This window comes from Amblyomma americanum, chromosome 7, assembly GCF_052857255.1.
Source record: "Amblyomma americanum isolate KBUSLIRL-KWMA chromosome 7, ASM5285725v1, whole genome shotgun sequence".
In the NCBI taxonomy this organism is placed as follows: Eukaryota; Metazoa; Arthropoda; class Arachnida; order Ixodida; family Ixodidae; genus Amblyomma; species Amblyomma americanum.
The window spans coordinates 118,221,892-118,245,864 of NC_135503.1; the positions used below are offsets into that span (position 1 = coordinate 118,221,892).

Genomic DNA, 23,973 nt, shown 5'->3' on the forward strand with positions numbered 1-23,973 from the left:
CCTCGAGGTCGCCTCTTCATGAACGCCACCAGAGGCAAAAGTAGGCTAACGACGACAGAAAAGCCTAATAGAGTTTATTCCTCCTCCTCTTCCTCGGGCAACTACACTTCGTCTCACAAGATGTTTGCAGCACTACGGAAGGTAGAGCTCTCTCGTCCAATCAGGGCTGCAGAAACGCAGAAAATAGTCCCTCGAATATTTGAGGAGTGTATGACTATTAATCAAAACAATAAGCATTGCAACTAAAAACATGATTTGGACAGGTATATTTAAATGGTAGGGAGTGTTTCAATCACTGGTGAAATTAACAGACAAAGCCCGTACGGACACAGCTCTGCGGAGGCCTGCTGCGAGGTAGTGATGCGTCGCCACTTTCCAACATGGCGTCGGACGAGTCTGTTGTGTCTCCTGTGTGCTCTACACCGACAGTGCGCTGTTTCCCCAAGCAGGCGAAGCAGGTGGCTTTAAATGTTCTTGAAGCGCTTCGCGTCGAGTGCGGGGGCAGTTGGAGTACAAATGCGCTCATCAAGAGGACGGCAAAACTCACGCAGGTGAGCGAGCGAACGCTTTACAAGTGGACAACGGAGACGTTGAACGCAGGCCGAGTGTTGTCACCGAAGAAGCGTGCTGGCGGAAGAGGCCGCGAGCGGACGAAGAAGCTGGACGATTTTGACCTGAGCGTGTTGCGAAGGGTGGTACACACCTTTTTCCAGAGAGGGGAAATTCCAACTATCGCGAAGGTGGTTGCGCATTTCGAAGAGGACGAAACGCTACCGACCGTGTCCGCAGCGACAATGCAGAGGATGTTGAAGAAACTTGGCTTCCGATATAAGAAGCGCTCTCGGAATGCGATGTTAATCGAAGCGACGCACATTGTGCAGTGTCGCCGCCGGTACCTGCGCCAGATAGCGGAGCTGCGACGCCAGGGTAGGCCTATTTTCTTCACCGACGAAACGTGGGTTAACGCCGGCCACACGCGAAGTCGAGTGTGGACTGACTGCACCATCCAATCTGCACACCAAGCGCATCGATCCGGACTGTCGACTGGTCTACAAAACCCCAGTGGCAAAGGTGGCAGGCTTATTGTGACGCATTGCGGTAGTGAGCAAGGTTTTGTCGAAGGCGCAGCGGAAGTTTTCCGAGCGAAGAAAAACTCGGGCGATTACCACGAGGAAATGAACGGGGAACACTACGAAAACTGGTTCTCCAGGAGACTTCTCCCACTACTACCACCCGGCAGCGTTATAGTGATGGACAACGCGCCATATCATTCTGTGAAGCAGGATAAAGTGCCGCGGATGAGTAGCCTCAAAAAGGACATACAGGCTTGGCTGTCCGAAAAAGGTGTCGCGTGGAGCAGCGGCATGGTGAAGGCCGAGCTCATGCAGCTTGTCAGCAATGTGAACACAGGTGGGGAGCAATACCGTATCGACTGCTTTGCTAAAGCTGCTGGCCATCTCGTTGTGCGCCTGCCATCGTACCACTGCCAACTGAACCCGATAGAGCTTGTCTGGAGCGACGTCAAGGGTTTCGTGGCCAGCCAAGACAAGACGTTTAAGCTCCAAGACGTCGAGCCTCTGGTTTGGCAAGGCATCACGCAAGTGACTGTTGAGAAATGGAAGAATTACGTGCAGCATATTATCAGTGAGGAAGATGTGATGAGAAAACTGTACCACATCATCGACGATGTTGTTGACCAGGGACCGGCCATTGTTGTCAACCTGGAGGACGACACAACCAGCAGTGCTGAATTCAGTTGTTATGAGGACGATGAGATGATCGAACCCGTTTAACGTGCGTTGCCTCTCGCGCAGCACATGGGCTTGTTTTGCATTTCGCCACCATCGACACTCGGCTCCCTCGGCACGCTGGAGTAAATAAATTTATGTGCACATGACACGATTACTGAAATTTACTGCGACGCGACAACAGAGGAACTGATGAGAACAGTACCCTGGTTGTCTCACATATATCGGTGGACACCCGAACCGCGCAGTAAAGGAAGGGATAAAGGAGGGAGGGAAAGAAGAAAGACAATATCTCGGTGGACACCCGAACCGCATCGTAAAGGCAGAGATAAAGGAGGGAAAGAAGCGAGAGAAAACTGAAAATTGAAAGTTGGATTTTGAGGAAAGGCGCGGCGCTGCGCGGTGGAACACCTGTGGCTCGGTGCTACTATAAATAGAGGTAGAAAGAAGCCACCTGGACATCAGGTGGATCGAGCCACAGGCGCGTAGGAACACACTAATGTAGTGCGCGCCATCCTGATTGGACGAGAGAGCTGTACCTTTCGTAGTGCTGCAAACATCTTGTGAGACGGAGTATAGACGCGGCTTGGCGTCTGTAACGTTAAGCGCGTGCCGCACACTGAACAGGCAGTGCGCCCACTGTGCCACCCTATCAGGTGGCAGTTAAAGTAATGCTTGATCGCGAGAGGTTGGTCACCCAATGAACGCTGCGCGCTACTGCTGCAATGCCACGTGTCTGCCACAACGTTGTCAGCGCTAACGCATGCAGCCCGCATCTGTATCCCACCATACCTCAAAGCGTAATTGAGGCGTCCACTGTCCCAGGGAGCCAGTTATGCGCCTTCCTTTCCTCAAAATAATCGCAGTCTAGAACGTTATCAACGCCAACGGCAATGAACACAATGAAAGCCGACGGCCTATAGCCTCAGTACCGCATTTCTGCTACAACGTTATGAATGCCAACGCATGCAAAGCACACCTGTCACTACCGCCAGGTAGGTTAAACCACCGTTTATAAAGAAAAAAACTGAGGTGCGTGGTCGGGTGCGGACGCTCATGGTGTGGACCCAACCTGCAAGTAGCGTGGGCTGCCGAATGTTCTCGAGCGCCAGGTTTTGGATTTTTTCGTTGTCAGAGGGTAGGTGGTGTGCGTCATTTATGGTCTTTAGAGTGTGCTAGGACTGTCAACCAAATGCCAACGTGTTTCGTGCCGGGATGTACCAGCGGGTACCGGCGCAACACGGAGAAAAGGCACTTCTTTTCTCCGCCAACCGATCCAAATCTCCTTGCAAAATGGTCGAGAGCGATACCCCGTGCAGACAAGGTGTTGGGGAAAACATGCAAAGTGTGCGACGCCCACTTCCAAGAAGGGAATATTCTGAAGTCAAATAAGCATGTAATCAACGGAGAAGTGATTGAAATCGAGCGCGGTGTATGGTCTCTAAGGAGTGATGCAATTCCTACCATATTTCCTAATCTCCCGCTGTACTTCTCCTCGAATCGTAAACGGCGAAAATCTCCGAAAAAGAGAGCAACCGTCTCAAGAGACGCAGTGGCAACGCAGAGCGACGCTGCAGAAGATATCGATATCGAGCGAGAGCAACCAGAGCCCGTGCAAGACAGCTGCTTGCATGTTAATGAGCTGGTGGAGAAGAGCGCTTCTTTGAGGTTACCTCGTCAGTGGAGATCGGCAGCTCTTGAAGATGAAAATGGGCGCCGATCACACATTGTTTTTTACAGGGCAGGATTGGAGGCAGATGTATATACAGTACTCAAGAGTGTCGTAGTTCGCGAAGACATGAGTTATGTTGTATCTGCCCGCGGAAAACTGGTGCCGACGCTGCCCATGGATTTGGCAATCACTTCGTTAGCAGACGTAGAGGCAATTGTGCAGGTTGTACAAACTATGCAAGCCTGTCATGGTTGCACCTCTAGCAGGGGAGGAACTGTATACCACAAGCAGTGCAGAGTTCTTACTGAGGCAGAAAAAGGAGTCTGTATAAAGTGTGCGAAAATGACGAAGGACCTCAAAAGAAGAAGTGGGCTGAAACCCAAGAAAAAGGTGTTCCTTGCAGCACCTGTTTTGAGGAAGAGGCTCATTCGTGCCGCTGCAGCTCGGGAGCAAAAGAAGAAAGAAATTAGCCAACTCAGTGAAAAACTGAAGCAAGCGTTTTCAACAAGTCTAGGTGAAGTGACACAGGACCTGCCAGAAGCACAAAAGGTGGTCATACAGGCAGCCATCATGCAACAAGCGGCTAAGTCGCCTCGTGGGCACCGGTACACTACAGACTGGCTTATGATCTGTCTGCTTCTGAGGCTGACAAGCCCAAAGTGTTACAGAACTCTATCTGACATGAAGATTTTGCCCCTGCCAAGTGCCAACCGTCTTGTACAGCTACTGAAAGGTCTTCCATGTGGCTACGGCTTAAACAAATTTGCCCTTGGTAGCATAAAACTGCATATGGCAGGCAAGCCAGAACATTACACATATGGTTGTCTAATCATCGATGAAGTGAAACTCAGGGAAGGAACCGAGTTTAACAGGTCGTCCTACAAATTTGATGGTTTTGTAGATTACGGGGATATTACTAAAGTTGGCACAGACCAGCTGGCAGACCATGCACTGGTTGTTATGTTCAACCCAATGTTTGCGTCATGGGTCCAACCCATAGCAACTTTTGCAGCTAAGGGTGCAGCGCCAGGATGGGTCTTGGCAAAGGTGGTAATGAGCTCAGTGCTACAATTGCATGAACATGGTGCTCGCGTACTGGCAGTGATAAGCGATGGTGCCGGAAATAACAAATCGATGTGGACAAACCTCGGCATCAGCGGAAAGGTGGAGCACCCACAGTGCAAGATTGAACATCCCTGCCTTCCAGAGGGAACATTCCTCCACTTCATTTGTGACGTGCCACATATCGTGAAATGCATCCGGAATCATATGATGAAGCACAAATATGGTCAGGCAAGTTAAATAATTACTTGGATATGCATGCCTCTTGAGTGATGACGCTGTGTAACAGAGACTTGTTCACCTATGTTTAATTACTGCATATAACGAAATGGTGTACAATTTTTTGTGGCAGGCAGGTGAATACCAAGCAAATTTCCAGCACTATGAACGTCTTTTTGAGGCGGAAAAAAAGGCCGCTATAAAAGTGGTTCCTAAGTTGACTGAGCACCATGTCAAGCCACAGAAGCTCCAGACCATGAACGTTCGTCTGGCGACTCAGGTAAAGTTGGCCATTCAGTCATTGTAAACGTTGTAAGCAGTTGGTGCCATAAAACTGCATGCTTATACATTACATCTGTGCTTGTCAGCGTCCAGGCATTTTCAAAACTAATTTGCCATTATGTTTTTCCAAACTTGACAAATTTATTTTACTCATTTTCGCTTGCAGCTCTTCAGAAGAAGTGTGTCGATTGGCCTGAAGGTCTACAGACAAATGATGGTACCTGGTTTCGCCGACAGTTTTGGAACGGAACAGTTCACGATGCTACTAAATGACCTCTTTGACATTCTGAACTCCAAGGTTCCTGCAGCTGGAATACGAAAGGGATCTCCAAAAATTAAGGTGCCAGAATTGTTTTTTGTCGCCTTTTTATTGTGGGGAAAGAACCGAGACCTAAAACTTTGCACTCATTCACCAATTTTCTCAAAACACTGTTTTCTGTTTTCATTTATATGTTTTCAGTTTTTGGACGACTTCTTGGCAATTTTGAACGAGACGGAATCTATTCCTAATGTCAAGCTGTTCGCATCTAGGCAGACTATCGAGTCCCTACGTGTAACACTGATGTCTGTGCTGTCACTTGTGGAGTTCCTGTTCACCAAAGGCGGGAGCTACATTCTGACAGCAAGCCTGAACCAGGATCCACTCGAGGTAACCGTATCCCTTCCATCATGTTTCCTCTTTCAACTCCTCATAATCACAGTTGTTAAGCTCAAATTTCTTGCTTTGCGGCGATTCTTTCGGCTCGTGAGGTCCTTCGGAGGAGACGAAGACCATCCAACCGTCACCAAATTCAGCCAGCTTTTCAGACTACTTTCCCTTTACACACCTGTTAAGCTTGCCACAAAAGGGAACTGTGAAGCAGGGGATGAACGAATTTTGCTGAGCACATTTGAGAGCCTTGGAGAGAAGCGGCGTGAAGCACTACTACAAAAGAGAAAAGTTAAAGATGAAGTCTTCCAGCGACTCACATCACTGCCTTCGAGGGGGCTGTCAGCCCCATTTGACGATGACGTGTACAGTGTTTCAAGTCCAGAAAAAGCGGCATTGTACTATTTAGCGGGATACGTGGCCCATAAAATGATGAAGGTGACCTCCTGCATGGAGTGCAAAAGCGATACAATGGCTTCACAAGACTCTCTACCGCCTGAAGCTATGCTTGTGATTGAACGAGAGTTTGTGACTGGCAGCCTTGTTTGTCCTTCAAGGAAACTGTTTGCATGCGTGAAAAGCATAGAAGAGACCATTGTGCAAACATCAAAAAAAGAAGCCTTTGGGGACCTTTTCTGGAATGTTTTAGATGCCCTTGCGAAGAGAGGAACAAACTGTATCGGTTGCCTAGAGCATAGCTGTGATTTTACAGCACAGATTGTACACTTCTATTTGGTCACACGAATGCACTTTTTCTCCCGGAAGAAGAGCCAAGAGAACGACAGTGCCAATTGAGCTCGGAGGGAACGTAAAAAAGCAAAGCTTGTGTAAATAATGACCGAAGTGAAAAGGAAGATGCCTGAAAGTGTGTGAGGAGTTTTAATAAACTGGAATTCGCTGATGCAACACCACTAAAGACGTGTGTGTGATTTTTTTATTCTGTAATACTAAAGACGTGTGTGTGATTTTTTATTCTATAAGTATTTACCAGAGGCAGCAGAAAAATGTCAGCACGATATTTATCGGGCAGCTCTCTATATGTGCCTTTAAAACTAATAAGTCGCTTTATGGAACCTCTCGAGACTAGTCTGGACGGTTCTTCTAATCTTTAATAAAATCGGGGCAGACGTTCAGGCCTTCTTGTCTTGCTCACTTTCGCATTTGGAAAGCAAGAGTAAAAATTACTCGCGACCAATGGGATTGATACAGAAGGGCAAGGTCACCGTTCAAACGCAATGCGATGGAAACGCCGCATTCTACAGACGCACGAAAGCAACTATTCTGCCCAAAGCGAAACGTAATCACCGATGCCCATCTTTTTCTAAAGCTTCTAAAGCACTGGTCGCTTCTACGCACACGTAGTTTAACTATTTAAACTTACGAAGCGCAAATAATGACGCCACGAAGCGTGAGCAATGTCTTCGGTTAAGCGCCGTGCGGAAGGACAGCGGAACAATACGCGTCTGTAGCAGACGACGCACTTCCTTGGCGCAAACTTCGACAGCAGCGCCGCGGTGGCGGGCGCGGCGGCGGGCCGCATGCTCCCTGTTGGCGCGGCGAGGAGATGCGGAACTGAAAAAAACTGAGGTGCCCACTCTCCCAGGAGGCCAGTTATGCGCCTTTCCTTTCCTTCCGAACGAAATTAAAGATTGGTTTTGAAAATCGGCTTTGAGGAAAGGAAATGGCGCAGTAACTGTCTCACATTTATCCGTGGACACCCGAACCGCGCCCGGCGGCGGCGATGACGCGCAGCGGAACACATGTGGCTCGGCTGAAGGTCGGCTGAATGTCAAACTCCGGCTTACGCGAAAGGCGCCAAGCTAGCACACTGAAGCTTTCGCTTCAGAAGCGGACATGCCATTCGACACCACTCATACCGATATCTTGGGCACATTTATCCGCAGAACTAGGGGCAATACACATATAAATGTGCCAGTGGACGCTTTCAATAAGTTTGTGCTCTCTCGGGCCGTGAAAAACACCGCCTCGAGCTAGGCAAAAAGATTTCTCAGGGACCTTGTTGCCATCTTCGGGGCCCCACAAAGATTGGTCACCGACCAGGGAGCCGAACAATTCGAGAGCTACTGCATGTCGCTCCACATAATACACGTGTAGAGTGCACCTTACACATCATGTGCCAACGGACAATCGGAAGGACAAGCTGGACAAGCTGGAGAGGGAAATGAGCAACTGCAAGGGCAATGCTTTGAAGGTTTTTTCAACGCAGAAACGCACAAGCCGTACTGTCCCTTCCGAGCCATCATCAAAGAGCGACAAAGCTGGCAAGATCGACTAGCCAAGTTCCTCCTGTGTCACTTGAGCAGGCTTGTTACTGTGGACCCTTTCAAAGTCGCCAGCTCGGCTGTGTTAGTTGACATCCTGCGGGGTGATTTGTGCGGTGCTAATTCGGCGTTTTCTGTGGACATTGAGGAACTTTTTTACTCGGTGCCGCACGACGAACTGTTTATTGCGGTCAGGGAGTGCATTGAAGAGGCGGAACCGGTGTCCTTTCAGAATTCTTGTGGCATCAGCGTTGATTATTTTTTGGAAATCCTGTCTATGTACCTAAATTCCACGATTGTTAACCATAGACCGCATTTCTACATTCAGAAACGTGGCATTTGTATTGGGTAAAGTGTCGCCCCTGTGTTTTGCGAAATTTTTCTGGCTAAGTTTGGACGATTGCTTCAGTCTCAGTTGAGTGACGAGCACATTGTGCGTATTTTTAGATATGTCGATGATTTTCTTGTTGGCCTCAAACTTTCTCCTAGAGATGACTTGGTTTTAGTAGCAGACTCGATCCTAACTCGTTTCAAAGGAATCATAAATTCATTGAACTTCTCCATTGAACTACCGGCACATGATTCCATTCAGTTTTTAGATATTCACCTGTATTTTAATACTGGCGGGCAAATTTGCTGGGCTTACGAACCTCGATCCAAAAAAGCGCTTCTGCCTTACGACTCTTCCCATTCGAAGCTCATAAAGCGAGGCATAGCAGCTACATGTTTTAGGTCAGCACTTCTAAAGTCATGCCCTCACATAGTGGGAAAACATTTTGACATTCAGGTCGAGAGACTTAAGGAAGCAGGCTTCCATGTCAATGTTCTTGTGGCCGTTGCAGATGCTCTCAGAAATTATCTGCTAAAAGGAAAACAAGAGCTCCTGTTACGTCATATCACACAAGGTGACCAAAAGAATAGGAAGTTTGAGGTTATGCCATATGTAAACAGGCCCTCCCACAACTTGAAAGGAGTGGCAGCGAAATTTGGGGTTGACGTCGTGTTTTCTACGCTCCTCAAGCTGGCAATGCTATGTGCTTTAGCAGATCGAGAGAGAGAGAGGGAAAGAGAACCAGGTTGTGGCACAAAACATAGAAAACCGTATGTCTCATACGCAACAGATATTGTTTATAAGTTCCATCTCCGATGTGGGTCTGTGTACGTTGGGCAGACGGGCAGGTGTCTAAACGTGAGGCTGGGTGAACATGCCTCTTCACTTCGCCAACAAACTGGGGAACACGTACCAGTGCATTGCAAGAAGTGCAATGGTTGTTTTCCCCTGCTTAATCGGGCTAAGATTGTAGGGCGTGGTAAAACCCAATTGGCTAGGGAAATCTTGGAAGCCCAGGAAATTTCAAAATGTAGTGAAGGCACGTGCATTAGCACCCCATCTGTGTATCGGATGGAGAAGGAATTGAAGTTTCTAAAACGCACTTGAGTTTCCTTAGCACCTTTTATTATCTATCGCTCTTTCTCTTTTCTCTTTTTTTAATTTTTTCCACACGTTTTAAGATTATCAGTTTGTTTTTACTATGTTTTATGTTATGCGCATGAGTGTTGTTGCTCTGGGATGGGGAGTGGTTTACTGTCGCATTTTATTCTATTCAGTTGTAAGTGTAGCACCCGTCCTGTTTTCGCCATTCTTCGTCCCGTCCATATGCTACGTTTTTGTTAATAATATGTCTGACCAACTGGCCCCTCAGTATACTCTGTTAAATTTCATTTCTTCTACATTGGGCTCTGTTATTTGTTCTCGTCCCATAATCAGCAATGTGCGCTATGTGCAACCCTTATTGCAACCACGACGTGCCGAGCTCGGCTCTTCAATTACTGCCTACGGAAACACTGATATCCTCCTGATGTCGCCGGCATGTTCGGTGTGGTTGGTCCTTCCACAGACCGCTGGAAGCGGATAGCAAAAATCATAAAAGCAGAGTGTAGGAGACAAGTTGGTCTTCTTCAGGACTGGCTGCGGTTGCTGTGCCTGAACTCGCGAGGAGGTGGTTCGGCAGGCTTCAAGATGCTCCGAGACTTTCAAGGCAATGCAACCATATTGACGGAGTGGTTGTGGCAGAAGCAACTTCAAGACCTTCCGAGGAAGTCCAAGAAGCAGGTAGGCAAGTTTCCAGTTACGTTCTTGGGGGATAGTTCTGTACCAAGCGCAGTTCAGCTGGTTCTAGAAAAAGGCCCCAAGCTTGGCCTTGAGGTAACTGTTCCCAAGCATGAAATCCTCGCTTCAGTTCACAGAATTGCCGACAAGGCGAGCCTTGAGGAGAAAGCACATTGCATTTCGGAAGGTGTGACACAATTGACAAGGCTTACAAGCTGAGAAAAAAGAGCCTCACAAAGGTGAAGAGTGTTGTTGGGAACTTTCATGATTCAAAGTTGGCTTTGATGCTGGCAGATAAGGATGGAGGCATTGTCGTTCTTCCTCGTCAGATGTATGAAGCAAAGGCATCCAACGCTATTGAGAAGAACTTCAGGCGCTCGCTTCTTAAGCCGGCTAAGGCTAAGACCAGAGCGTTGAAGTTGCTGCAAGAGTGTAAGCTGGACAAGTTGGAGAGGGAAGTGAGCAACTGCAAGGGCAATGCTTTGAAGGTTTTTTACAAAGCAAAAACGCACAAGCCGGACTGTCCCTTCAGAGCCATCATAACAGAGAGTCACAGCTGGCAAGCTCGACTAGCTAAGTTCCTCCTGGGTCACTTGAGCAGGCTTGTTACTGTGGACCCTTTCATAGTCGCCAGCTCGGCTGTGTTAGTTGACATCCTGCGGGGTGATATGTGCGGTGCTGATTCAGCTTTTTCTGTGGACATTGAGGAACTCGTTTACTCGGTGCCGCACGACGAACTGTTTATTGCGGTGAGGGAGTGCATTGAAGAGGCGTGACCGGTGTCCGTTTAGAATTCTTGTGGTGTCAGCATTGATTCTCTTTTGGTACTCCTGTCTATGTACCTAAATTCCACGATTGTTAACCATAGACATCATTTCTACATTCAGAAACGTGGCATGTGAATATGATCAAGTGTCGCCCCTGTGCTTTGAGAATTTTTTCTGGCTAAGTTTGGACGATTGCTTCAGTCTCAGTTGAGTGACGAGCACATTGTGCGTATTTTTAGATATGTCGATGATTTTCTTGTCCTCAAACTTTCTCCTTGGGATGACTTGGTTTTAGTTGCAGACCCGATCGTAACTTGTTTCAAAGGAATCATGAATTCATTGAACTTCTCCATTGAACTACCGGCTCATGATTCCATTCAGTTTTTAGATATTCACCTGTATTTTATTACTGGTGGGCAAATTTGCTGGGCTTACGAAACTCGATCCAAAAAAGCGCTTCTGCCTTACGACTCTCCCCATTCGAAGCTCATAAAGCAAGCCATAGCAGCTATATATTTTAGGTCAGCACTTCTAAAGTCATGCCCTCACAGAGTGGGAAAAAGTTTTGACATTCAGGTCGAGAGACTTAAGGAAGCAGGCTTCCCTGCCGATGTTTTGGTGGCAGTTGCAGATACTCTCAGAAAGAAACTGCTAAAAGAAAAACAAGAGCTCCTGTTACGTCATATCACACAGGTGACCAAAAGAGTAGGAAGTTTGAGGTTATGCCATATGTACACAGACTCTCCCACAACTTGAAGAGAGTGGCAGCGAAATTTGGGGTTGACGTCGGGTTTTCTGCGCTCCTCAAGCTGGCAATGCTATGTGCTTTAGCAGATCGAGAGAGGGAAAGAGAACCAGGCTGTGACACAAAACATAGAAAACCGTACGTCTCATGCGCAACAGATATTGTTTATCAGTTCCCTCTCCGATATTGGTCTGTGTACGTTGGGCAGACGGGCAGGTGTCTAAACGTGAGGATGGGTGAACATGCCTCTTCACTTCGCCAACAAACTGGGGAACACGTATCAGTGCATTGCAAGAAGTGCAATGGTTGTTTTCCCCTGCTTAATCGTACTAAGATTGTAGGGCGTGGTAAAACCCAATTGGCTAGGGAAATCTTGGAAGCCCCGGAAATTTCGAAATGTAGTGAAGGCACGTGCATTAGCACCTCATCTGTGTATCTGATGGAGAAGGAATTGAAGTTTTTAAAACGAACTTCAGTTTTCTTAGCACCTTTTACTATCTATCGCTCTTTATCTTTGCTCCTTTTTTTCTTTTTCCACACGTTTTAAGATTATCAGTTTGTTTTTACCTTGTTTTATGTTATGCGCATGCGTGTTGTGGCTCTGGTATGGGGAGAGGTTTACTGTCGCATTTCATTCTATTCAGTTGTAAGTGTAGCAACCGTCCTGCCTTCGCCCTTCTTCTTCGTCCCGTCCATATGAACCGTTTTTGTTTATAATATGTCTGACCAACTGGCCCCTCAGTATACTCTGTTAAATATCGCACTCCTCGCATGCACTGAGGACTTATGCAACGTCACACTCCATTCTACAGCCGCCAACGCCAGTTCTTCCTTCTTAGAAGTTTGTACAGCTCAGCTACAAATAGCCAACAGATAATCGCCGGCCAACATCTCATTCGGCATCATTTCTTCGCCAGAAATTTGAGGAACAAGATGCTTGCCTGCCTGAAGGATCCATTGTTGTCTACATAGACGCAAGCATACAAGACTGCAAAGCAACAACAGCTATCTACTGCCCGTGCACACCTGCCCTGAATCAAACCTCTTGGTTTCATCTTACGGAACCTCCTTCGTCCTTTTGTGCTGGGCTCGTTGCAGTTCAAGAAGCACTCTGCTCTGTGGCCAACTTAACTATGCTCCTTGCGGCACGCGTTGTCATCCGCACTGACGCCCTTCAAGTTGTCCGGTTGCTACGACGTGTTAGCCGCTGTCCAACGATATGTCAGGGCATCCACCGGCTTTCGGCACACATCCCGCAGCAAGTACGTATTGAGTGGGTCCCACGGGATCTGCTGACCTATCAAATGTAGGCAGATTTAGCGACCCGACTTGCGAATCCAAACTCACCACCGCCTCGGCTCCTTCATTTGGACAATTTTACCCTCCTTTCATCAAGAAAGGAACTCCTCCGGCGCCGCACACGTGCTCTCATCCCTCCGTGTGCGGTAACCATCCCCCGCGGTCTTACCCGTGCAGAGGAGGTTGCGCTTAGGAGGATCCGGGTTGGGATTACCCTCACACCAGCCATCACTCGGAAGTGGCCTCAGTACCGAGAATTGTTTCCTCGGCCAGGGTGTCCGGTATGTAAACACGAGGAGAGTGAGGCCGACATTCATCACTTACTGTGGGACTGCCCATCTCTCAAGCCTACAAGGATCCGGCACCTGATGGTAGCAGGTCTTTCACCAAGTAACCCTTCTTCATACATTACCTGCACGCAGAGACCGTACCATCGTTCTCTACTGGACTTCATCAAATCAGCTATCCTTTTTCCATTCATTTAGATCATTCATCACACCTTCACCCATCACTGATGCCCTGGGGCAATAAATTCCGCTTCAAAAAAAAAAACAACAAAACGATAACACCCGCAATCGCTAGCTTATCCGAACGAAGTGACGGAGAACACTGGGACGAAACTCTTACGCAGGTTAAATTTTGAATCAACAACACGAAAAAAAAGCTGCAAAAGCAACTCCATTCAGTCTGCTTTTCAACTATAGCCCGCGGAACGTTACAGGCGAAACACCTGACGGCGCCATCTCGTTGGAGCTTGACGCCAGCATGTCTATACTAAGGGAGAAGGCCAACGAAAACACGCCGAGACCAATAAAAGCCAAGGAAAACTTCAATAAACGAAGAAAAAACAGCGCCGAGCTACTAACCATGGTGTCATGGTGTTGCTAGAAAGGGACTCAGCTGCAACAGGGGAGTCGCGCAAGTTGTGTCAAAAAAGAGAGGCCCATATATCATTTTGGAAACGCTTAATTCCCAATAGCAGATAAAAAGTGAAAGATTTCCCTGAAGCCCAACGGACTCACCGGTTCTACGAAGGCGCCGTGGCGGCGGACAGGATGATGTGGTTTGCGGTAGGAACAGCGGCCGGCAAAGATCAGGACATCGACGAGGGCGAGGAAACTGAGGCGTGCCAAAAAAGAAAGACAAAGCGAAGATGCATACCAACCGAGTGCGGCTAAAAAAGAAATGATAGCCGAATGTTGTCGACAGAGGCGCACTGAATCCCCCAAACACGTGCGCAAGTGCGCTGGCCGTTCGAGATACGAGGTGGTCTACATTCTCAGAGCAGAGCGCGGGGTGGACCGGGAGGCGCTGATAAACAGCGGGGCGCTGCTCTCCTGTTACCATGGCTCCCTCAGCATCCGATGGGGTAGAAACAGGTCAGGCAGTGCTAATTAACTCATCTAAAATTACATACGTGCTGTGCTCTCCGTTGTCTAGTGGCTTCTTGTACCCTTTGCAGGGTAATAAACCCATCCCTTTATTCGTTATCGTCTAAGCTGTTGTGTTGACTACAGGAAAATCCCAGGCTGTGCCTTGAGCATAATCGACATCTTCGGAGCCTAAGCTAAAGCAAGAGCCTGCGACAATCGAAGAGGTTGACAAACAGAATATGCCCAATAATCAACACTCTTCGGTGGAGTCCGAGTCAAGTCCAGAATCCCGCCCAGCAAACCATAAGATGATGCCATATATGAGCATTTGGTCTGGTCTGTAAATTTGTGGTACGAGACCCTTTTGCAAAGCATTTCACTCGAGAGATGCCGAACATCGGAGCGGGAGAAATGATGCAACCTCAAAAACTCGGTGGACACCGGCAGCACTGGATGCTGGGGATCAAACGATGTACCTCCCGAATGCGAGGCGGATGCTGTACCAGAACGCTACTGCTGATGTTCTCACACTTGACTAGATTTAGCAGCAACTCCCATTTGGCTCTAGTGATCTTGTGGAGGTCGCAGTTCTAATTCTGCCGTTGCGGCGAATGAACCCCTCCTCCAGGAATTTCTTAGTTCCTTAGAAAAAAAAGCAATCATTTTGCACATCCATGTGGACAGCTTCATGCCGGCGATGGGCTCACGACACGGCAAGGGAACACGTTGCCGCTGAGGGCACAGATTCGAACGAGTGGTGCAGCGACGGGCATGTAGCGCGACGATTCTTCCATACAATCCGAGCGGGCTGCTGAATGGCGTCGAATGGTGTAATTTCAGTAACACTTTTCAGTGTGACATCACAAATCCGAAGTTTCGAGAGTAGAGATTAGATATCAGCCTACAGAGCTTCTTATATGGCACCTGATGTCAGCGAAGTGATTGGCACTTCGCTAAAAAATGCCTGACAGCATTTCGCCCTCGCAAGGGCGATTAAAAAGGCTAGAAATTTCAACAGTGACTTTGCAACACCAGCCCTGTCCCTTTCCCCTCACAGGTGCCAGTGTCTGGTCAGCATGGCCAATGGCTACGCGGACCCCTTGGTCTATGGCAAGCGCAAAGGCAGAGCGTGATTATACCGTCCGCAGGACAGCGAAGGGGATTTCATTGAAGGTCTTCTTTAGCACCGACATAAACTGAACCACACCGTGGCATATGAATTAAACTCTCAGAGAGCAGTGCGCATGTATGGTTTGGTTTCCGGGGGTTTAACGACCCAAAGCCACTAAGCCTATAAGGGACGCCGTAATAAAGGGCTGCAGAAATTTCGGCCACCTCGTGTTCTTTAACGTGCAAGGACATCACACAGTACACGTGCATCAAGAATTTCGCCTCCATCGAAATTCGACCGCCCCGTCTTTCGGGTCAGCAGACAAGCGCCATTGTACTTTCGGTGGCCATAATACCTGATCTCCGCTCCAAATTCCCAACGGTGCAGCACAGCTTGCGGGTAGAAAATGACGCACTACGGTGAGCAGGTTGTGATGACACCACAAGGTATCTTTACCCAGGAGTCACGGGGACCTCCTCCCATTAGCAAAAGGCACAAAGTACAAGGCACGAGACACTAGAGCACAAGACAAGACAATATTGTTGCTCGAAGCTGATACGTCTGGACCACTGCTTTCGCACTAAAAGTTGATAACAGGAAATTATCAATGGTTCAGATATTAGAGGGCTGTGTGTACCTGCAAATTATAGCAAGCTCACAAGTATGTCTACCCTGCAACAGGTATCATAGTATTGAAGTGAGTAGGACAAAGCTGAAGCTTAGGTTTTTCCACGATAGATATTCCATTCAATAGAGTTGATAGTCAAAGAAAAAAAGCGCAATTTTAATGCGAAATCACTACTAGCCGCATTCCTCTTGTTTCAGCGACGCGCGCAAGCACGCGTGTGTGTGTGTGTGTGTGGGGGGGGGGGTGCGGGTGTGTGTGTGTGTGTGTGTGTGTGTGTGTGTGTGTGTGTGTGTGTGTGTGTGTGTGTGTGTGTGTGTGTGTGTGTGTGTGCGTGCGTGCGTGCGTGCGTGCGTGCGTGTGTGTGTGTGTGTGTGTGTGTGTGTGTGTGTGTGTGTGTGTGTGTGTGTGTGTGTGTGTGTGTGTGTGTGTGTGTGTGTGTGTGTGTGTGTGTGTGTGTGTGTGTGTGTGTGTGTGTGTGTGTGTGTGTGTGTGTGTGTGTGTGTGTGTGTGTGCGTGCGTGCGTGCGTGCGTGCGTGCGTGCGTGTGTGTGTGTGTGTGTGTGTGTGTGTGTGTGTGTGTGTGTGTGTGTGTGTGCGTGCGTGCGTGCGTGCGTGTGTGTGTGTGTGTGTGTGTGTGTGTGTGTGTGTGTGTGTGTGTGTGTGTGTGTGTGTGTGTGTGTGTGTGTGTGTGTGTGTGTGTGTGTCCTTTTAGTAGCGCAAGCGTAACTGGCTCACTGGGTCAGTGGACACCTCACTCAGTCTGTGAGCAGGCGATGGCGTCCACCTACAAATTGAAGCAGTTATGCACCTTTCCTTTTCTCAAACTGCGGAAGGTTTATTACCCTTCAGTTTCGAAGAAATGAAAAGCGCATAACAGGCTCCCTAGGTCAGTGGACATGTCATTCGCCCTTTGGGGTACGTGGCGGTGGTTTCCGCGCCTGCAAAAACCGAGCTTTCGCACAATATTCCGTGCTTGGCGATGCTAAACCGCCAGCAGTTTTTTAGATCGAAAGCTCTACTTCACAACAAAGCCGCAAAAGTCGCGTCATAGCAGAAGTCTTGACCTTGCACAAATAAATGAAATAAATATTGCTGGGACTGGGATTCAAGCCCATGGAAGCGCGAAGAGGTCAGGTTCGATGGCCACAGCACGAGAGCACGCAACCGATCAAGCGTCGTATTAAACTGCAGCACTCTACCGCGCTTTGCGTTGCACATAGTCGTCTTCATCAACTTCCATGTGTGGCGCGAACATATCACATCAGCTTAACCTCAATCATAGCTTAACCGGAACCTAATGTCGTCGCCAGACGTGCCAATGACCCAGAAAAGCAAAACCATGAGCCAACCAGGCTTAGCACGGCCTTTTGCAGATCTATTCAGTTTAGCTACGTTAAAACCCGAACATATTTTTTCCTCACAGCGCATATCCGAGAGCTTTGGTAATGACCAAAAAACATAAAATTCAGAACTAGAACAGTGTTGTTGAATTAATTTTTCCAACTATTACTATTACTACTTATTATTTATCACCACAGAGTGTTGGCACCGCCATTCAGGTTGATTTTTGCATTGTATTCCCCATCTCTCTACCTCTCCACACACACACACACACACACACACACACACACACACACACACACACACACACACACACACACACACACACACACACACACACACACACACACACACACACACACACACACACACACACACACACACACACACACACACACACACACACACACACACACACGCACACGCACACGCACACGCACACGCACACGCGCGCGAGCGCACGCGCGCACACACGCACACACACACACACGCGCGTGCGTGCACGCGCACGCACGCACGCACGCACTAAGAAATCAATACCACGTGTGGCACTGTGGGTAAAAAATAAGCCTTTTTAAAGTCGTTTCAAAAGCAATTTCTTACCATTGGAACTGACAACGTACACTTTATCCGGGGAAGGTCCTTTCGTTACTTGATGAACGATTGTGCTTGAAAGAAAAATAAACATTTCTGTGATCATTCTACAGGCCCATTATTCGGTACAGGTAAGTAGAATTTTTCGGAAGAAAAATTTTTCAAGCTCAAAACAGCAAAGAGATAAAATATGCCCAATCCATGAACTACTTGAAATACAAAAGAACACGGCGAAAACAAGAAGCCTCTGAAGTTGACAAATATGTAGGTACTCGAGAATATTTAAAGTTTTCGAATAGCGAATGCCCTTCCATTCGATTCACTTAATAAACCGCACATTGCGTGTATAATACTTCTCGAAGTGACTCGAGTGCAATCTAAAATTTTCAATTAATTTTCGAATAAAAAGCGCGCCGTTGAAATCAAGCACGGCCAAGTTTCCATCGACGACAGTTTCACGACAAGGTCCACTTCAGCGCCGCACAATCATCTACCGCGGTTGAGACGCGCGGGATCGAGGGTTCAGCGCCATGATACTGTCCAATGAAGTCCCGGCGTGCTTAACGGTCATATAAGGCGCTTAGTTTCGGCGACAAGGCAGGCTCAGGCAAATTTAGCAAAAACTAGTTTTGAAGCCCCATTTTGGAGTTCATGGCTCATACGCGCTTCCCGCCCCTCTCATCCACTGATATGTAGCCGTAGATGATTCGTTACAGTCGTCAATAGTGAAAGGTATTTTGTCTTATACACACAGCTTAAAAGTAACAGGGCTTACGTACTGCCGTCGTGTTGAGTACCGCTTAGCGGAGATGAAAGTTGCATGTTTGAACAGCAATAGCTCTATGTCAGTACATTATAGAGCCGTACTGCAACAACGCCTGTAAGTCTGCGCTAATTTGCAGAAGTTATTCATTTCTAGAATTATGTGCCCCATCAGTGTCTACTGTCAAAAATTCTAGATCTGTGTTTGATTCACTTACATCAATAATTAAATCGTAATGGACTCGGTTTTAGCAGATAAATTCTAAATCAATTCGACAGCAAGGATTTACTTGCGTTCGATTCACTCTTCAAAATGTAATATTCGCACAAACGTCAAGAAATAAATTTCTAAGCTATCTTGAATCTCATTATTTAATTATGTCTTGGCGAAAAAAAAATTAGCCATCAATTTCAATAGCAAAGTCACAGTTTTGTAAGTGTTTTTCAGAAAAAAAGGCGTTCAGCTAATGTACATAAATTTATGGGGTTTTTAGTGCAAAACATTGATTTAAGCAGTAGGGTATCTATCATATGGAGTGTTAGAAAGGACCAACAGGCGCAAGATTTGACTTTGCATTTGTAATATCTAGTGACTGTTTATTTATATTAACCACTCTTAATCTTACTCGCACCTTTCGTATTTATATATGAGAGGAATCATTTAATCTAGTTGTTCCAAAGTGTCCTCTTAAGTATTTGAGCTCCGCACGAGACGAGCTTCCAGTAGGCTGAAACATTAGTTTTTTGACGCGTATTTCAGGCGTTTTTTGTGACCCACAATATTCGTAACGCTGCCGAAGGAAGGTGCGGGATGATTTCCTTGCCAGTAGTACAAGCACGGTTCATGAATTTCCCCTCATCATAGAGGAACATCTTTTAGAAAATATGTTTCTTGCAAAGAGTTAAATTACAGCTTTTGTTGATGATTCTAAGCACAAATGCCGTATAAGCTGTGTCATTTGCTGGGTGCTTACAACAGGCGCAAGGGAACAACTGCATTAAAGTTTCTTAGTGAGAACATGCCTTGAGGTGTTCCCTGTTTATGGATAAGGTCAAAACACTGAAAAGCACGAATACATTCCTGCAGTGGGGTAATCTAGGCGTAGCACAGATTATGCTGCTAATTTTTTGCTGGGCTCCTGCAGAGCTTGTGAACTATATGGAGAAGAAAAGGTGCTATCATAAATCAACTAAGGAAGCAAGCCAACAGCCACTGAAACCAGGAAAAACATAGGTTATTTTTGTTTATTTGTAGTTTCAATCAATGAGAAATTGTTAGTGTGAATTTTTATTGCTAACGACAATTGATTAGATAGCAGAAGAAAACACAAATACATGCCGCTTGTGGGGTCCCAAAAGACAGCCACCAAATTTCGTGTACGGTGCTCTACCAACTGAGCTACGGCGGCTGCCATCAAAATATACTTCTTTCGGGGATATATCCGTTGCGCGTAATGGGACCTTGATATTTATTGCCGGCACCGTCCTCGTCCATAGCAGCGGGTGTAGTTCGCCATATTACCGGATGTGACCACAGAGCGCCACAGAGCGCCGACTACACCGCAAAAAGAACTGCATGCAGATGTGTTGTGCGCCGGGGTACGGTAGCGCTGGATATGGCATTTTATTGTAATGAGAAACTTTCCAGTAGTAAGCCGAACTCATAGCGCTGAAGGCGGAAGGAAGAGGCCGTGCACACAAAAATAGGTTACCTTTCGGCACCGTTGCTATCTCTCATGGTCCACACGTAGGTAATGTTGCCGCCGTCCGGTTGGTACTGCGTCAGCACACCGTGCAAACAGTGCGGTGCACTTTGGCCGTCAGGAGGAGCGGAAGCGTAGATTGCCGTCATGTTGCGGAAGTATCCAATCATCTGCAGTCAAGATGAGTGGACGACATTTAGAAGCCGTATTTTCTGGCTAACTAACGGATGAAATCCGTAGCTCTTTTCTTGGCATATCGTTGACTTCATTTGGGTATTAAACTTGGCCTTTAACTTCATCTCTTCTGGTACAGCCAAGATCACACTCTTTCTGTTGCTAAGCCAACGGGCTTAGCTTCCCGTGTAATTGCCATAAGAAAACAACATAAACTGCCGCAAGAAAGCATGGCACCAGGATGACTTCAGATGGCGGTTGAAAGAAAACTCCTGTTTTGAAATTTTGTATATTCTCTCCAGATATTGTTCACTATGAAAATTTATCAGCATTTAAAACATTTCAGACAATGTTCCTGGTGTAGCAAATAGAGCACATCTAAACACACTCTGTTTCAGCTCTCACCTCTATTTTTGGTAACATTTTCTTCCTAAGAACATCAACATCATTCCTGTGCATGCCAGAAAAATTTTAGATGAGGTTTCTAATTTCCGTGGAGTGGGCCCAGTTATTCTTGTCAGTTTCTAACTTTTATTTTTTTCCTAGACATTTCCTAGACAGGAAGTTTCTTTGCTAACACTGAAGGTTTCAGTGAACTAATAAACTTTAAGTGTAACTGCTTCGCATAGCTTATTATGCAAACATGTCTACTTACTGATTTAATATCTACTGAAGAGGATCCGAAAAAAATAATTGCTCAAAATTTAATAAAACACAGCACAAACATCTGGCTTGGAGAAAAACAAGCATTATTTATTTTTGTTCTGTCCAAGTATTCTGCGTACAATAAGTATGCTTAAGAATTAAGTGTGTTAATTATTTACGTCTTGTTACAGTGGGAGCACAGTTTATCTTTTGTTGCTAACCGAAGTAGTGGCTGCGTGCGCGATAAGTAAATGGCCAGTAATGTGGCGGGAGTGAAAGATGCTCGCCCCGAGTTTGAGAACACGAGGTAGAAGCTTTGCATTACCTGTATAAAGCATTGCAAACTTTCTTCTCTGTGAACACGCGTGGTCCGGTGTATTAAGTGGCAGAAATGTAATATCGGCATATATATTAGGGCAACTGAAGCCTCATCAGCCTGTCCCGATCGAGGTAGAAGTTCTTGCGCCAATGCGAAGGTCTCGCGCGTTATGGTCTTCATTTATTTACTAGCTCTTCACTGTCCCTCTGAACAGAAAAAAAAAAGAACTATCGGGTATTCATGTTTGTTTCGGTCCCAGAGTTCCTTCACAGCTACATCTGTAGAGCTTTGGAGAAGTGTCTCTTTTAACAAGCGGTGCATACCAGTCAAATCATACAGCATGCTGATAACGCTTATAAATATTCTTGTTGTGAAGTATATTCCGGGAGAGTATGTAAATAGTACATTTCAATTGTCAAAAAAGAAAACGGTAGAAAGGAAAATATTATTTCTGAAAGGAATATATATTTGAAACCTAATGTAGCTGTACGCACTGTACAGCCGTTATATATATCTGAAAAAAGGGGGTAGGGTTTTAAAGTAGGTAAACCAATTAGACCTGCGAAAGAAAGACCTGGTTGGCTCACGGTTTTGCTTTGCTGGGTCATCGGCACGTCTGGCGACGATATTAAACTCATGTTAAGCTGTGATAGAGGTTAATCTGATATGATCTGTTTGCGCCGCAGATGGAAGTTGGTGAAGACTACTATGTGCAATGAACAACGGGAGAGTATGTTGCAGTGTAACACGTGGTGCGATCGCTACGGCGATAGCATAGTGCTCTGGCGTAGTGGCCAGCGAACTCGATCTGTTTGTCTCGCCGGTGGCTCCAAACCCAGTCGCGGCAATATTTATTTCAATTCTGCACTCTCAAGGTCAGGGACTCCGAATGTTCTTGGTTCGTTTGACCTCTTTAAGTAGTGCTTTCGCAATAAAATTCTCCAGCATGTCCTTCTCACGGTGTGCGACACCTCACCTTCTTATCGTATATATCGATTAACTATGCAAACACAAAAGGCGAAGAAACAAAAGAAGACCCCTTATTTACAAACGGGTCGAATACGTCCTCCGCCGCCGCTTCACAATTAGTCGTGATTGCCCTCAGCCACAACTGTGACTTAGCGATTGCTCTGTGTTCAAAAAACGGTCTGTCGCCTCTCTTGTCATTTTAACAGCGTTACAAAAGTGCTATGGCTCCAGTGTATTTGGCGTTTTTCGGATCTGCATGCCTCTCATTCAGGTTTCATCATAGTAAAGCGGTGAAATCCCTGATGTACCAGAGATACCAGCCTGATGTACCGGAGATACCAAACAGAGCTAAGCAGAGAACAAAATTTTGAATTCTTAGATTCAAGAAACAGACCGCGTATTTTCGTTTCATGCTTCTGATATTAGTGTGGTTGAATTTGTTGCTTAAGAAACCGGCTCATTTCGTACCGATATCTTTTCATTTAAACGAAAATACAACAAATAGTTTTCAGAAACACTCTCACCGTGCCGAAAACTCACGTTTCCTATACCGCAAGCACGGTTTCGCTTATTCCGGTGGCATAGCTTAAAAACTTATGGCTTGCTGAGATCATCATCATCATCATCAGCCTCACAACGCCAATTTCAGAGCAGTGGACTCTCCATGTCTCTCCAATTAACCCTGTCTTATGCCAGCTGTACCCACCGTATGCCCGCAAACAACGTAATCTCATCGACATAACTTCTCGCCACCACCTGCTGCGCTTGGCTTGTCGTGGTATCCACTGCCTTAACCTTAAGGACCAGCAGTTATACATGCCCTGCTCAACCCCATTTCTTCTTGATTTCGATGTCATTAACCCGCCTTTGTTCTCTCACCCACTTTGCCCGCTTCCGGTCTCTTAACGATACTACTAACATTTTTCTTTCCATGGCTTGCTGTGCTGTCCTTAACTTAAGCTGACTCCTTTTCGTTAGCCTCCACGGTTCTGCCCCGTAGGTGAGTACAAATCAGATACAGCTGATCTATACTTTTCTCTTGAGGGAAGTTTGTAAACTGCCATTCAATGACCTGATATAACCTGCCATATGCGCTCCACCCCACTTTTATCCTTCTAAATATTTCCCTCTCATGGTCCAGACCAGCTCTCACTGCCTGTCCCAAGTAGACGTTTTCCTGTACTACTTTTAGCACATCGCTGCCAATTGTGAACTGCTGTTCTCTTGCTGGACTGTTGAACATTAGTTTGGTTTTTTTGCATGCTAATTGTAGACCCACCGTTCTGCTCGGTCTGTCTAACTCAATGATCATGCTTTGCCGTTCATCTCTTCAGTGACTCAGCAAGGCGATGTCAGCAGCGAATAGCAGATTCTTTACGTATTCTCCATTTACTCTTAGCCCCAACTGTTCCCAATGCTGGCCACGAAATACCTGCTGTAAACAGGTGGTGAATAGCATTGGCGAGCTGGCGTCTCCCTGCCTGACGCCCTTCGTTATTAGAAATTGGTGGAGGACTATG

At 46.7% G+C, this 23,973-nt stretch overlaps 1 protein-coding gene across 2 annotated transcripts in view; it reads right to left on the reverse strand.

Annotated features, from left to right (window-relative positions):
* Positions 1-23,973, reverse strand: part of LOC144097419 (uncharacterized) — a 53,912-nt gene that overhangs the window by 9,870 nt on the left and 20,069 nt on the right. For both annotated transcript variants that reach the window (XM_077630146.1, XM_077630145.1), the window contains exons 2-3: positions 20,356-20,516; positions 17,891-17,955 (exon numbers count right to left, since the gene is read on the reverse strand). In XM_077630146.1, coding sequence (XP_077486272.1) covers positions 17,891-17,955; positions 20,356-20,516 — 226 coding nt within the window. The remainder of the gene's footprint in view (positions 1-17,890; positions 17,956-20,355; positions 20,517-23,973) is intronic.